The sequence below is a fragment of the Podarcis raffonei genome, chromosome 8 (assembly GCF_027172205.1).
Source record: "Podarcis raffonei isolate rPodRaf1 chromosome 8, rPodRaf1.pri, whole genome shotgun sequence".
NCBI classification, from domain to species: domain Eukaryota; kingdom Metazoa; phylum Chordata; class Lepidosauria; order Squamata; family Lacertidae; genus Podarcis; species Podarcis raffonei.
Window position 1 is genome coordinate 4,465,414 of NC_070609.1, and position 16,355 is coordinate 4,481,768.

Genomic DNA, 16,355 nt, shown 5'->3' on the forward strand with positions numbered 1-16,355 from the left:
TAACCAGCTGATAACACAACTACTTCAATCGCCTTTATAAATTTTTCTCAGTACCTCAAATACTTAGGGCCATTCTACCCTGTCAAAGGCTTTTGTGGCACTTAAAAATAATAAAACGGTAACTTGTTTATCTCTGCTTTCCTCACAATGTATACTGCTTTTTCAATATATGTACTCAGGTGCCTTCTCTTAATAAATCTAGTTTATATAATCTATTAATGTTGTTGAGTCTTCTTGCTGTGGCAGTTGCCAGAATTTTAGCAATGACAATTTTTAACAGTTTCTAATTTTCTGAAATTTGTCTACATCTTTAGTATCTTGCAGCTTTATTTTTTGTGAATGTACACATTTCTACTGCACCCCTAATTGAGAAAGCTGCAAGATCAAATATTTCGTCTTGGTTCTCTATTCACTTCTCTTACCCACATTTCTGCTTATAAGGCCTACCCAAATCACAGCTGTAAAAGCTTCCCACAGTGTTCCAATATGATCAGCTGTTCCCACGTTGTGAATAAAGAAAGAACAAAACATGCATTTTTAAAATATGCTTTTCAATAGTATATGCCTTTTGATGCACATTTTACTAGGGTTGCCCCAAGATTTTGCAAGACCAGACATGTTTGGCCCCCAACACTTTCTGGACGGGAATGAGCAGTTCAAGAAGAATGAGACCTTTTTTTGCATTTCTCTGTTGGTGACGCCTCAGCAGCCTCTGGGAGAGGAGGGGTGACAGCACATAACAGCCCAACATAGTTGACCAATTGAAGTGCAAAGAATTAGCCAGTTCAAGACACCTGCAGTTGCTGCTGCTGCAGATGTAACCCTGCATCACCCTGTCTCTCCAAAAAGTCTCTTTTCTTTTCTACAGAAAAATCCTTTTGCAAACCATGCACACCATAAGACCAACGGTTTTTTATCCAGGGGTGTGTGGTTTAGAGGAGCGCAAGCACTCACAAGCAGGTTATAGCAGCAGCCTTAAAGCCCATCTTTGCCTTCTTCCTCTTTCCTAGGTAAACATGATCGCTTTGGAGAGTGGCTAACCCATTTCACTTTCCTTGATTCTCAAAATAGCTCTTATTAAATAAAGCTTTCTCCACATATTTACAGTTACAGAAAGGTAGCCGTGTTGGTCTGCCATAGTCAAAACAAAAAAAATTTTTTCCTTCCAGTAGCACCTTAAAGACCAACTAAGTTAGTTCTTGGTATGAGCTTTCGTGTGCATGCACACTTCTTCAGATACACTGAAACAGAAGTTGCCAGATCCTTCTATATAGTGAGAAGGTGGGGGGGTATTACTCAGAAGGGTGGTGGGAATGGGTGATTGGCCAAACCTTACGCCAAAGAATAAACGGACATAAATCGGACATCAAGAATCACAAGACAGAGAAACCAGTAGGAGAACACTTCAATCTCCCAGGACATTCTATACAAGATCTCAAAGTAGCTGTTTTACTACAAAGGAATTTCAGAAATAGACTGGAAAGAGAAGCTGCTGAATTGCAACTCATTACCAAACTTAAAACCATGGAGAGACCTGGTCTGAACAAAGACATTGGATTCTTATCTCATTATACATGACAAAGCCTTTTTCACCTTCTCACCCCTTGCTTTTTCCTGTAAGACCTATTGCAGTCGTTAAGAGTCGTCAACAGGCTCATCACAGCTATCTGCCAATCACCCATTCCCACCACCCTTCTGAGTAATACCCCTCCCCACCTTCTCACGATATAGAAGGATCTGGCAACTTCTGTTTCAGTGTATCTGAAGAAGTGTGCATGCACACGAAAGCTCATACCAAGAACTAACTTAGTTGGTCTTTAAGGTGCTACTGGAAGGAAAAAAATGTTTTTGTTTCCACATATTTAGTATCTTGAAACTTTACTTTTTCCTTGCAACCAGCAGTTGTTCATAGGAACCTGTGACCGGTCACATACATGCTGCAACTCAGATTGAGAAAGATCCAAGATTGAATCTTCCCTCCTCTATCTCCTTTACTTTCTGTTACCCGCACCTATATGTATAAAACAGCCTGGGGGAAGAGGATTCTGACATAGCTCACGCAACTCTGGAGTCATGTCTGCCTTGGTCCTTGCAGAGGCAGAAACAGACAAGGACAAAGATAATTATCCCTTTAATTATCAGATGGGCAGCCTTGAGTTTCTTTGAAACCCGTGCTTCAAAGTTTTAGAAGTGTTGTCTCAGGCAGCAGGGAGAGTTTTAGGAAACTTCACCTGGGCAATAAAAAGAAACTGCCACCTCCAAAAAGCCTCAAAGCAGTAAAGCTGAGATAAATCTGAGAACAGACCTAAAATAATCTTGCATTTTCAAAATACCAACAGAGCAATTCTTCTTGGGTTAGTTGGTTAGGCTACAAATAGGGATGGGCTCTTGTTCAGAACTGGGCTGTTCACATTTCTGAAGAAGGGAATTTTCTGGGCACATGACGGGGTCTTCAAAGTCCAACCTGAAAGCTGGTCCTCGTCTTGTCTATTCAAAAACCACAAACTTCCCTCTCTCTCACACACACAGCCAAATAATCAAGAGGGCTTTTCTGAAATGTGCAAAAACTCCCTGTAGTGTCATGAGAGAGAGAAAATGGTCTATGCACCTTCTCCATATCATGCATAATTTTGTAAAATTGTATCAGGTCCCCTCTTACTTTTTCTCTAAACCAAAAAGGCTGCAACCTTTCATCATAGCGAAGTTGCTCCATCCCCTGAATCATCTTGGTTGCCCTTTCCTGAGTCTTTTCCCAACTCTAAAATGTCCCTTTTCAGGTGAGCTTATGAGAACTCTACACTAACGTTCTCTGTCCACTGGAACAAGCCCTCAGCCTAACCGTCCCAGTGCTATTTCTGTTCAAATTCCCCAGTCTCCGAGTGTTTTGGAAAACTGATCTCTCAAGAGCATGTGCTTGACATGACAACCTCCCTAGCCATGCCTTTTTGAAGGCTATGCAGCAAAAATCAAGGCAAGCCTTATGTTTTTAATACCAAATCGTATTTCTCCCCATAATGCCCAATTGCCCTCACTGTGCTTAACGTCCAGCCCGATAAAGAGTCCTGCTGGACTCAGAGCCTTGCGCAGTATTTTCTGACATTCTGGGTTGGCCCCAATATTTTTTTTTTTTATTTTTTTATAAAAATTTTATTGGCTTTTCAACATATATTATAAGACATTACAAACAACAAACACGAACAAACAAACATAGAAACATGTATAATTTCATGAATTTTTTCATATACCCAATTTCAACGACTTCCCCATGCCTCCCTTTTCTGCATCCCTATTTTAAACTTTTTCAGCAACCCCTGATCTGAATTACTTATAAATTCCTTTCTTTAACCCTTTTCTTTCCTCTTGTCCAATCATTTATCTCTGCAAATCTGCTATGCTTTACCCATGACATTTTAGCACTCACTAATTTTACAACAATTTTTAAGATAAAATTTGAATTTCTTCCAATCTTCTTCCACCGTCTCTCTCCCTTGGTCACGGATTCTGCCCGTCATCTCTGCCAGTCCCATGTAGTCAATCACCTTCATCTGCCACTCTTCCAGCGTGGGTAGTTCTTGTGTCTTCCAATACTTTGCTAGTAGAACTCTTGCTGCTGTTTGGGTTGGCCCCAATAAAGGGGGATTTCAAGATAAAAGTGGCCATGCCTGCTTATGTCACCACCCCTTTTCAATGCTTGGCTTATTTGATGAGCTTCTCCCTGAGAAAAGCTCATGTGTGTGTGTGTGGTTATTTCTTTAACATCTGATGGGAGAGCATTCCACAGGGTGGGCGCCACTACCAAGAAGGCCCTCTGCCTGGTTCCCCTGTTGCAGCAGTTCTCAACCTGTGGGTCCCCCGATGTTGTTGGACTACAACTCCCATCATCCCTGAGCTCTGGCCTTGCTAGCTAGGGGTGATGGGAGTTGTAGTTCAACAACATCTGGGGACCCACAGGTTGAGAAAGGTTGGCCCCAATAAAAGGACTTTGAGGGTTTTCAAGGTAAAAGTGGCCATGCCTGCTTATGTCACGACCCCTTTTCAATGCTTGGCTTATTTGGTGAGTTTCTCCCTGAGAAAAGTGTGTGTGTGGTTGACAAATGGTGCTGCATTCCTCTTGTGAAATAAATGGTGATGCTTTCTCCCTGCCTGTTCCTGCTCTGCTTACACCTTTGGTGGTGACCACCACAATGCATTTTATGTGGGGCTGCCCTTGAATTTGATTCTGGGATACTGTCTCTATCATTGACTCCCTGGACTACTTTATTACTGCTGCCAGCCACCCATTTGCAGCCTCTTTCTCAGCTGCTCTCCTCTTAGTCTTACACCAGCAGCCACCTGGTCAAATGATATGGACTTCTGAGAAACGTGGTGAGAGAATTGTGCTTGACTCTGGAACTCCCTGAAGCTCCCTTGGAGGTGCAAAGGTGGGCAGGCAACTCCCTGTCACCACTATCTGTCCTTGAAAGACTTAAAGAAGACCCTGAGCAGAGAGTAAACAGGTTGCACAATTTCAAAGAGAAGGTTCTTCCAAAAGTATGTAACAGGCTCAGCTTGGGCTGCGCAGGTATTTTCTCTTCCCAGCTGGTCAGCAACACCTTGCCTGCAGAGCTCCACAGGCCACCCACAACCTCCCCATGGATCTCCTGGGAGCAGCAACCCTTTTCCTGGTCATCTGCCTCTCTTGCCTGATGGTCCTCTCAACATGGCGGCAGATGCACCGCAAAAGCCAGATGCCACCTGGACCAACTCCCCTCCCCTTCATCGGGAACCTGCTCCAAGTCAACACAAGCGATATGTGCCGTTCACTCATGAAGGTAACTTCAGTTTCAGTTATCCACTCTCTGCTTTGTTATTATCAAATCGTTTTTATATACTGATGCTGAATGAAGATCACTCCATACAATCCGCCTGCCCACCCTTCTCTCTCTCTCTCTCTCTCTCTCTCCCACTTGACTCATCATCTCCTCATAATTCTCCTTCCACCGCATTCTCCAGCTTTTGATTCTCTCTCTGAGGTGTTGGGGAGAAGCAGTATATATTGAAGGGGACAAAGCATGTTCCCCCTCCCCTCCATGGCTCCTATACCTTCGCGTATAGGGTGGTATAGAAAATTATAATAATAATATAATATAATAAATATAATATAATAAATATAATATAATAAATATAATATAATATAATATAATATAATATAATATAATATAATATAATAAAATAAAATATATAATAATATAATATAATTCTGGGACGCGGATGGCGCTGTGGGTCAAAGCCTCAGCGCCTAGGGCTTGCCGATCGAAAGGTCGGCGGTTCGAATCCCCGCGGCGGGGTGAGCTCCCGCTGCTCGGTCCCAGCGCCTGCCAACCTAGCAGTTCGAAAGCACCCCCAGGTGCAAGTAGATAAATAGGGACCGCTTACTGGCAGGAAGGTAAAAGGCGTTCTGTGTGCTGCGCTGGCTCGCCAGATGCAGCTTTGTCACGCTGGCCACGTGACCCGGAAGTGTCTCCGGACAGCGCTGGCCCCCGGCCTCTTGAGTGAGATGGGCGCACAACCCCAGAGTCTGTCAAGACTGGCCCGGACGGGCAGGGGTACCTTTACCTTATATAATATAATATAATATAATATAATATAATATAATATAATAATGAATAGAAGCTGTCGGCATGTGACAGTGGCCAGACCCCCGGAAACAGCTTAAACTCACCAGCTGAAACAGGTGAAGGTATCTGATGGGCTTGCAAACCCTCGGTGAGTTAGGGAGGTGCCTTGTATGCAATGATGGGCTGCAGCAGACAGAGACTAACAGCAGGTCCAACAGTCAAGAAAGCAGTTTCTGCATGAAGGGAGAAATGGGAGCAGAAGGGGCTCATCAACCTGAGAAGGTAGACAATCTAGGAGAACTCTGATCCTAAACCTCCTCTGCTTCACGGTTACACTCATTCATGGGAAAGGATTCAGGAGTAAACCCCGAGGGGGGGGGAATCTGGACCCGCTGCCTTGTGGGATATCTTTGGGGGATAAGGATTAAGCCATATGCAAATCCAGAGTGGAGTCCCTAAGGCGCTTGGATGGTGCCTTGTCTGCCTCCTTCCAGCAACTCCCGCAGCCAAGCTGTTGCCAAGTGCATTGCTCTGTTTTCCCTCGGACCACACCAGGGAGGCTGAGAGTGGGGTCTTGCCATCTGGGCAGCCCGGGACCCCCCTACACACCGCACAGGCTTGCACCCCAGAGAGGTCACTTTGGTGCTGTAGATACAGATTCTCTCACTTCATTATTCTGCTTCATGGAAAGTGGGAATGGAGGGAAATGCCAATAGCTGATAGCCACAATGGATCTGTGTTGCCTCCGCAGTTGGAGGAAACCAGATTCTGGAAACCACACGGGGGAGAGCGCTCTTGTGTTCAGGTCCTGCTTGAAGGTTTCCCATAATGGGCATCTGGTTGGTCACTCTGAAAAGAGGATCCTGGACTCTAGATGTGCTCCCTTTTAACCTGACCAGCGGGCTCTCCTTGTATTCTCTTTTCACAGATTCATGAGAAATATGGTCCTGTCTACACCATCCACTTAGGCCCTCGCCGTGTTGTGGTCTTGTGTGGATACGATGCCGTGAAGGAGGCCCTGGTGGATCAGGCCGAAGAGTTCTGTGGCCGTGGAGAGCAAGCCACGTTTGACTGGATTTTCCAGGGTTACGGTCAGTCTCTTCTTGGGCAATTCTTGCCCAGAGCACATGATTACTGGCATTTATATGGCACCTTTTAGCAAGCTTAGCACCGGAGAGTCTCAATGGTGGTTCTGTTCCGTAGATTATTGTTATATCCATTTTAGGTAAAGGTAAAGGGACCCCTGACCATTAGGTTCAGTCGCTCATCTCGCTTTATTGGGCGAGGGAGCCGGCGTACAGCTTCCGGGTCATGTGGCCAGCATGACTAAGCCGCTTCTGGCGAACCAGAGCAGCGCACAGAAACACCGTTTACCTTCCCACCGGAGTGGTACCTATTTATCTACTTGCACTTTGACGTGCTTTCGAACTGCTAGGTTGGCAGGAGCAGGGACTGAGCAACGGGAGCTCACCCCATCGCAGGGATTCGAACTGCCAACCTTCTGATTGGCAAGTCCTAGGCTCTGTGGGTTGACCCACAGCGCCACTCACGTCCCCTTATATCCATTTTACTAAGGAGGTAAATGAGCCAGAGAGTCTCTCTCCCTCTATAATAATAATAATAATAACAATAAAACCCCACATCATATCTTAGGCTGTTCTCCCAAATTCTGAACTTTAAAACTGTAGAAGATTGGAAAATGAAGGGTGGATATCTCTATCACTGTGTGTTTTCAGCCACATTCCCACTGAGTGCACCTTCTCCTGTTCCTCCTTCCCTTTACTCCTCCTTTGCTTCTCAGGGGTTGCCTTCAGTAACTGGGAACGGGCCAAACCGCTACGCCGATTCTCCATCACGACACTGAGGGATTTTGGGATGGGAAAGAGATCCGTCGAAGAGCGGATTCTGGAGGAGACTCACTTCCTGCTGGAATCCCTGAGGGCAACAAAAAGTGAGCGGAGTTTTGACATCTTCAAGAAATGTGGCATAATTATAGATGGATGGCAGGTTGAGAGGAGTTCCCTACCAGGACAGACTTTGCTCATGTGCTCAAGATATCGATTCTTTAAAACATATTTTGTTGCACTCTGCGAAATATGAGCAAGCCAGGGCTGAACTGATATTACCCTTGCCAGTGTGGTGTAGTGGTTAAGAGTGGTAGTCTCGTAATCTGGTGAACTGGGTTCGTGTCTCTGCTCCTCCACATGCAGCTGCTGGGTGACCTTGGGGCAGTCACACTTCTCTGAAGTCTCTCAGCCCCACTCACCTCACAGAGTGTTTGTTGTGGGGGAGGAAGGGAAAGGAGAATGTTAGCCGCTTTGAGACTCCTTAGGGTAGTGATAAAGCGGGATATCAAATCCAAACTCTTCTTCTTCTTCTTGCTGGTACCTTTCCTGGGAAAATCAGAGGCTCACTATGTCAGGTTCCTATTGGAAGACTGGACAAATGCTAGAGCATTAGCAGTGGCGAAGTTTTTATCAGTGGTTGCAACAACCAATGATCCCTATCTTTAAGTCGGAACAAAATGCTTGTTTAACCTGGAGATAGGCTGTTTGAATTGTGCATTGTTTTGTAATGATTTCTTGGGTCTCTGGACCGTAATAAAGATTGATATGATATGATATGATATGATATGATATGATATGATATGATATGATGATATGATATGATATGATATGATATGATATGATATGATATGATTGAAACTGTTGACGGTTAACTGAGAATTTTAATGCTGATAAACTGAATCTTTTGGTTTAATTTTGATGATGTTCCATGAGTTGTTACAGAAAGTAGTAATTGTGGTTTTTATGCGAATACTCTTCTAATTAATATTCTTAAAGCCACCTTTAGATGAACGGCGAGGGAGAAACAGGCGGATGAAAGAAAACACCATTAAAGACTGAATTGATTTGCAAAGTGTACTTTTGACTTGCTCCAGGGCTGAGTGACTTGGGGGTCTCTCTTTCTAGGTGAACCCTTTGACCCCACCTATGTCCTGAGTCGCTCAGTGTCCAACATCATCAGCTCCATCACCTTTGGCAACCGCTTTGAATATGAAGATCAGGAGTTTCTCTCCATGCTCCGCGTTATGCTGGAAACCTTCCAGTTTACTTCCAGCTCTTGGGGACAGGTAAATTGGAGGGGAAGTGGAGGACTTCCATCATGAGTTTGTGAATAATGCAATTTCTCTTAATCTACTCAAGGCATGGTATGCAGGACAGCCACCACTGTCACTACCCCAAAGACCAGCAGTGGTCAAGAAACAGGGTTAGAAGCTGCAGCATGACCAACTAAGGACCTAGATCACATTCAGGAGTCTGAGTGAGCCTGGCCAACAAAAGCCAATATTACAATCTTCCATAGCAGCAGAAACTAAGTTCTTCACAAGTGGGCAGAACCTGGGAGAAGCTTAAAAATGGTTTTGATATTTGTTGGAGCAAGTGTCTCACTCTGAGCTCTCCATGGTGCTGCAACTCCTGTTCTGCTTTGCTCTTTGGTCAGGCTCAGCCCGGAGCAAGTTTACAATGTTGCTTCAACCAGAGTGAATCTCAGATTGAGAAACTGAAGCTGCTTGCTTTGTAAGCAATTCCTCCCCACCCCCTGATTCTTCCTCCAAATTGCCTTCCTTGTCACTCAGAAAGGACAAGTCAGGCCCTGGGGTTTTGTCCGTGACAAGTTTATGGCTTAGTCAGCACCAAGTTATATCTGGGTGGAGTCAGGAGTACCTTCTGTTTACAATGTTTACAATGTTGCTTCAACCTGAGATAATCCCAGATTGAGATATTGAAGCTGCTGGCTTTGTAAGCAATTCTGCCACACACCCTGATTTTCCCTCCAAATTGCCTTCCTTGTCCCTCAAAGATGGGAAGTAAGGCCCTGAGGTTGTCTCTGTGACAAATTCATAGCTTAGTCAGCACCAAGTCACTCTGTCTGGGTGGAGTGAGGAGTTCCCTCTGTCTGTTCTTCTTGGAGTGACACTTCTCAAGTCTCCCTTCTTTTAAGCCTCCTGTTTTCCCAAACCTTCCATGATAACGAGGAACCAAGGGAGGGAGGAACTCCTGCTTCTGCCTGCTCCCCAAATCAATCTTTGTTCAATATCTGTTCTCTCTCTTCCTCCTGATAACTCTGGATTCCTCCAAACCCGACACACACAGCTCTACGACATGTTCTCGGGCATCATGCAGCACCTGCCTGGCCCACAAGATAAAACCTTCAAGAAGCTGTTGGGCCTGAAAGAGTTTATTACGAAGAAGGTAAAAGCAAACAAGGAGACCCTGGACCCCAACAATCCTCGGGATTTTATTGACTGCTTCCTAGTGAAAATGCAGCAGGTAAGATTATGTTATTCTAGTTACTACGATCAATTTCTGTGTAAGGAAACTTTATAGTCTTTCTTTCTTTCTTTCTTTCTTTCTTTCTTTCTTTCTTTCTTTCTTTCTTTCTTTCTTTCTTAATAAATCTTTATTGAATTAAAATACAAATATATACACATGAATATATACATACATAAAGATAAAATGAAAAGATTAAGACGAAAAGAGAGAGAAAAAGAAAAAAAACCATACCGAAAAAAGAAATTTGCATTATTATATAATCGTTCGTTAAATTTCTAAATAAGAGACTTCCAATTCTTCTCATTGTACTTGTATTGTTATTTACATTTAACGCACAGCCTTCTTTTGCCCTAATTTATCTTCCTGTACTCTGGTAAATTAACATTTACACTGTGTTTTACAAGGATCAATTTAATTCTGCAAGGAGCTTGTTACTTGTACAGTGTGTATTTAAGTAATCATTGAATATTTTCCACTCTTTGTATACTTTCTGATTGTAAAGCCCTCTTACTGTCCCCATCATCTTTGCCAGTTGTAGGTATTCAATTGTAAGAGTCTGCCTTTCTGTTATCGTGGGTACTGTTTCATTTTTCCAATTTCTTACCATTTATATTCTGGCTGCTGTAGTTCCATACATAAACAACGGTCTTATATCTTTTCCGATTTCCAGTGTCATTATACCTAGGAGGAAGGCTTCTGCCTTTTTCTAAATGTAAATCTAAATAACTTTTTGAAGTCATTGTATAATTTATCCCAAAATTCACAGATGACTGCGCAGTTCCACCACATGTGTAAGTATGACCCTGTCTCTTTTTTGCATTTCCAGCAGATTGGTGATCTGCCTTTATACATTTCGCAAGTTTTGCTGGAGTGTGGTGCCATCTATAAATAATTTTCATTACATTCTCCCTAAGCTTATAGCACGCCGGGAATTTTATGGATGGCTTTAAAAGAAGATTTGACACATTGATGAGGAGAGTTCTATTGAAGGCTACTGGCTAGGATGGCTGTGCCCTGCTCTCCGCAGTTGGTTGCAACCATCTTCTGAATACCAGTTGTTGGAAACTACGGGAGGGGAGAGGGCTGTTGTGCTTGAACCCTCCTTCCCAGTGGATCATCTGGTTGGCTGCTGTGAGAACAGGATGCTGGACTAGATGGGCCTGATTCAGCAGGCACTACTCCTTTGCCTCTGTAACCTTTCTGCACAAAAGGACTATGTGACCACTTCCTCCCACTCCACCCAACCCTCTGTTTCCCACACAATCATTGGGCTGCTTTTCAGCACTCCACAACTGACCCTTCCCCTCATTGCATAATAATAATAATAATAATAATAATAATAATAATAATAATAATAATAATAATAATTTTATTTATATCCCGCCCTCCCCAGCCGAAGCCGGGCTCAGGGCGGCTAACAACAATAAAAACAGTACAACAGTGCAACACAACACAACACTCTAAAATCATTCATTGTAAAATTAATTCAGAGCTCCGCGAAGATTTGACATCACTGTAGCTCAGCCAATCAGTAGGGGAGAGAGAGCTTCATAGATAGGAGGCAGTCAGATTGTAGCCTATCCCAAAATATAATATGTGAAATATCCTCTTTTCTCATTTTTCTTCTTGCTAGGAAAAGGAAAACCCAAACTCAGAGTTCTTCCTAGAGAATCTCGTTATGACGACCCTCAATGTCTTCTTTGCTGGCACAGAAACAGTCAGCACCACCTTGCGCTATGGCTTCCTGCTTCTGCTGAAATACCCAGAGATCGAAGGTGAATGGGGAAGGGGCTGTAAAGGAGGGTGGAGAAATCTCTTTGTTTCTGCCAGTTATGAAGGTGCAAATGGACACTTTTTGTCACATCCTGCTGATTTCTCAACAGAGAAGATCCACGAAGAGATTGAACGTGTGATTGGCCTGAATCGCATTCCCAACATGGATGACCGTCCCCTGATGCCCTATACGGATGCTGTGATCCACGAGATCCAGAGATTCACTGACATGCTCCCTTTGGGGTTAGCAAGACGTGTGACCCGCGATACCCAGTTCCGGGGATACTCCATTCCCAAGGTATTTTGGTTTCACTCATTCCTGAGACTTAGACTCCACCGTTCAGTACAATTTCTATCATTGTGGGGGTATCCAAGCAAATCCAAAATAAGACCTGAAGAGCCCAGCCAGATGACGCGATGTTGGTTCCACATCTTCTAGTGCTACCTTCCCCAAAGGAGTAGTGGTGGTTATGGGGCTTAAAGGGGTTAATTCTAACCCTCTAAAAGCCATTTCCCCCTTCCCTTCTCATCAGGAAGAACTCTTTGATGGTAAGAGCTTTGAGGCTGTGGAAGGGGCTCCCTCATAAGGTGGTGGAATCTCTTCCCATCAAGGTTTTTCAACAGAGGTTGGATGGCCATCTGTCATTGATGCTTTAGTTGAGATCTCTTCCTCACAGGTGGCTGCACTAGATGCCCCCAGGGTCCTTCCAGCTCTCCAATTCTATGGTTCTAAGATTCTCTCCCTCTCTTGGTCAGGGGACTGAAGTCTTCCCTGTGCTTGGGTCTGTGCTGAGAGACCCCAAACATTTTGCAAGACCAGATGTGTTTGACCCCCAACATTTCCTGGATGAGAACGGGCAGTTCAAGAGGAATAAGGCTTTTGTGCCATTCTCCATTGGTGAGTGAGTCCCCTTCCATTCCAAGCCACTGCCGAGTCGTGTCTAACAGCACCCTGAAAGCCTGTATTCACCTTCCTCCTCTTTCCTAGGGAAACGCTATTGCTTTGGGGAGCACCTCGCTCGGATGGAGCTCTTCCTCATCCTCACCAGCATCCTGCAGAACTTCCACTTCAAATCTCCCATCCCTCCTGAAAAGATCGACATCTCTCCCATGCTGGTTGGCTTTGCCACCCTTCCGCATTTTTATGAGATGTGTGCCATTCCCCTCTGAAGGTGGTCAGGTGTTTTGGAGAAGCAGAAACCCATCATCACCCAACTTGGCCACCCAAAAGCAGACACACACACACATGCACACCTAATGTCCACACACCCATAATTTTAGCAATGGCAATGTTTGACATTTTCCCATTTTCTGGAATTACTTCTTTGTCTACATGTTTAGTATCTTGCTGCCTTATTTCTTGTGAATGTTCATTTTTCTGCTGCACCCCTAATTGAGGAAGCTGCAAGATCAAATATTTTGTCTTGGTTCTCTATTCTCTTCTTTTACCTGTACTTCTATTTATAAGGCATACCAGAATCACAGCTGTAAAAGCATCCCTCAAAATTCTAATGTCAGCTGCTGTTCCCATGTTGTGAATAAAGAGATCACAGATTTCACTTTGGAGCTGTCCTTTCACCCCACTTTCTTGTAGAACAGTTCACTCTACCCACCATATTATGCCCCCTGACTATTGAACCTTATTGATCTATTCTATGCTCACAGAGGCATAAGCAGAAAGTTTAATTCAAATTCCCACCTTTGTTTCCTTCAAAGATGCGACTAGTCCTAGAGAAAGGATTCTCGCTTACAAAGTATCTTTCATCCACTTCCTAGCTATATGTTTATCTTCTTTATATCTAGCCAAAATATCAGGATGTATAGCCACCTGAGTCAGAGGAAGATAGGGCTGGGTCTCTTGCAAATTTCATGTAAAAGATTCAAACACATTTGCCACACTCCCCCTTTAAAAAAGGGAAAGAAGAAGAAGAAGCTCCTTCTCAACTGTGTTGTCTAAATTATTTGCGACTGACCAAAATATCACATGTGATACTCTCTCTTGAATTATCAGATGGGAGTTTCTTTGCAACGTGTGCTTCAAAGTTTGGGGAAAGTTGACTCAGGCACCCAACAGGCAGCAGGGAGAGAAATAATCTTGCATTTTCAGAATACCAACAGTCCAATTCTTCTTGGGTTAGTTGGCTAGGCTCCAAATGGGGATGGGCTCTTGTTCAGAACTGGGCTGTTCACATTTCTGAAGAAAGGACCTTTCTGGGCACATGAAGGAGTCTTCAAAGTCCAACACTCCTGTCAGGTGGTGGTGTGGTTGCTCAAGAGCAAACAGGCAAGACTCCAACCGGTCTTTTCCAGGCTTTATTATTAGTGCAAACTATTTACAGTGAAGAGCGTTGCAAGTTCATGTCCAGCTCAGTCGCTAGCAGAATCTGGGAGTGGATGGTCCTTGTACCTCTCCCAGCATAACAGTCGTGTGACCCCCATCCTTCTCCTCCCCTCTCTGTGCCCAAACCAACTGCACAGAGTGGGCACTGGCGAAGGGGGACTTGCTTCCCCTCCGCTTTGCTCAGGCTCGGTGTTGAGGCTCTACCTAGCATCTCCTGGTTCCTGCACCCCCTCCCCACTGGAGGCGGGGCTTTCCTCCTCACCAGATCTTCGCAAGATCTTCGGAGGCTCCCTGTAACACAACTGCCCTTCAACCTCTCGCCTCTGAGCTGATGGCAGTTCCCTGACAACTCTTTTTCAACAGACATGTTTAAAAGGCTGTATGATACGAGTCCACCAAAGACCTGGAGGAAGAGCAATATTTTCACCTGGTGCCTAAAAATATATAATGAAGGCTCCAGGCAAACTTCCCTGGAGAGAGCATTCCACAGACAGGGAGCCACCACAGAAAAGTTCCTGTTTCATGTTGCCACCCTCCAGCCATCTCGTGGAGGAGGCACACAAAGAAGGGCCTCAGATGATGAACACAAAGTCCAGGATAGTTTGCATGGGGAGAAGCGGTCCTTGTACAACCTCTTAGTGGGCACAAAAAGGACCATGTGCAGTTGTACCAATACCATCCCAGAGCTGTCTCTATCCAAATCTCCTAGGGTCCAGGTGTTGTGGTAAACTGAAATTCTGAAGTGCATTTGCTTTACACGACAACCTCTGTAGACATGGCTCTTCTAAGGTTGTGCTTTTTGTTTTAATAGCAAACCAGTGGTCTGTCCCCCTCCACTCCCTTTCTGCCTGCGCCGTACTTAACCTGATGAAGATTCTGGTAAACTCAAAAGCTCACTCAATATTTTGTGACACTTTGGTTGGCCCTAATAAAGGTACATGGGATTTTTCACAATAAAACTGGCTGCTTAACCCTGAGCTGTGCATGGTAATGTAACGGAACCCTTTCCCTGCTTGGCTTATTCGGCCGGATTTCTTCTTGAGAAAAGCTATTATATATGGGGTGCACAGACAAATGACAACACGTTCGTCCTGCGAAATAAATGGTTTGTACTTCATCCCTGCTCCATAAGTTCCCGCCTCCCCCCTCGGAAATAAAGACACGAGACACAAGATTTTAGGTTAATGGGTCAAATTAGGCCACAACTTTATTGATTACAGGAATTGAGCGGTATTGGCTTAGGCATTGGTCCTCACAACTAACCAGCTTCAGCCTGCCTTCTTGAAGACCGGCAAGGGTTAACCACCAGTAGGGGGGAGTCCTGCTGATGCACATCAACTAGGAGCTCCCCCCCCCAGGGTCACCGCTCGGGGCCGTGCCATAGGCCCACACCTCCATAGGCTTAGGACAAGGCCACGCCCCCCGGAATCCTTTACCGGACTACCCTTCGATTTGGGGGAAGGTGGTCCTCAGTCGCGCCAGCCCTTAATAGGGCAGGCCACGCCTCCTGGACTAACCGATTGGCTGGCCGGGGGGATGACGTGTCTGAGGATTCACCCCCCACGGGGGCGGGTGAGCCAGCCCCCGCGTGCATGGAGAGGGGCGTGAAGCCCGCAACCCCACCTACTCTCTAGCTCAGAAGTGGCTTTGTTGGAGATCTAGCAGGCAAGCTTGATTTTTGTAACACACTTTACGTAGGGTGGCCCTTGATATTGGTCCTGAAGCTGCAGCTAGTGTAAAACACTGCTGCACTGTTGCTCTCTCGCATAACATTTTGGCAACATTGGGCACTTCTGTTGCATGTAGACCCTGCAAACACTCCTAACAGAGTAGGGGAGATAGGCAGGTGTGCCTGGAGGATCAGGTTTTATGATCCATTGGTGGGGGGGAATGTGCGGAAATAAGTAACAAGGAAAGTTAGTAAATAGATCGGGATATCTCTTGATATGATATGAGAGGAGTCCTGAGAGGAGAGGAGATATGATACCCATCTTCGAACATCTGTGGGGTTTTTTTAAAAAAAATAATAATTCATTTTATAACACTTATAAACAACACAAAACAAAGAATACAAACAAATTCTTGTCTTATCCTTATTTTTTCTAAACATTGTTAAGTGAGCTTCCCCAAGTCCCCGCATCTGATTTTCATTTTACCTCATCTTTAGCAGTTTACATATATCATAATTTTTAACCATTTTTTAAATCACACTTACTTTTACCATTATAATCTTCACGTATTATCCCTTACAAATAATACTATTTTAAAATACACTATCTTCTACTTCTAACCCTGCAGCCTATATCC

At 44.5% G+C, this 16,355-nt stretch overlaps 1 protein-coding gene across 1 annotated transcript; it reads left to right on the forward strand.

Moving 5' to 3' along the window:
* Window positions 1-4,331: 4,331 nt before the first annotated feature.
* Window positions 4,332-14,088, forward strand: LOC128420236 (cytochrome P450 2A13-like). Its single transcript, XM_053401805.1, has 9 exons — window positions 4,332-4,811; window positions 6,526-6,688; window positions 7,399-7,548; window positions 8,570-8,730; window positions 9,755-9,931; window positions 11,568-11,709; window positions 11,818-12,005; window positions 12,464-12,605; window positions 12,696-14,088. Exons 1-9 carry the CDS (start codon window positions 4,632-4,634, stop codon window positions 12,875-12,877), a joined length of 1,485 nt encoding a protein of 494 aa, XP_053257780.1. The 5' UTR covers window positions 4,332-4,631; the 3' UTR covers window positions 12,878-14,088.
* Window positions 14,089-16,355: the final 2,267 nt, after the last annotated feature.

Bases quoted from the DNA above. Each gene is read 5' to 3' on its own strand.
- LOC128420236 (XM_053401805.1), top strand. From the start codon at position 4,632: ATGGATCTCCTGGGAGCAGCAACCCTTTTCCTGGTCATCTGCCTCTCT. The intron at 9,932-11,567 runs GTAAGATTATGT...TCTTCTTGCTAG, and splicing joins TCCTAGTGAAAATGCAGCAG to GAAAAGGAAAACCCAAACTC. The intron at 12,606-12,695 runs GTGAGTGAGTCC...CCTCTTTCCTAG, and splicing joins TTTTGTGCCATTCTCCATTG to GGAAACGCTATTGCTTTGGG.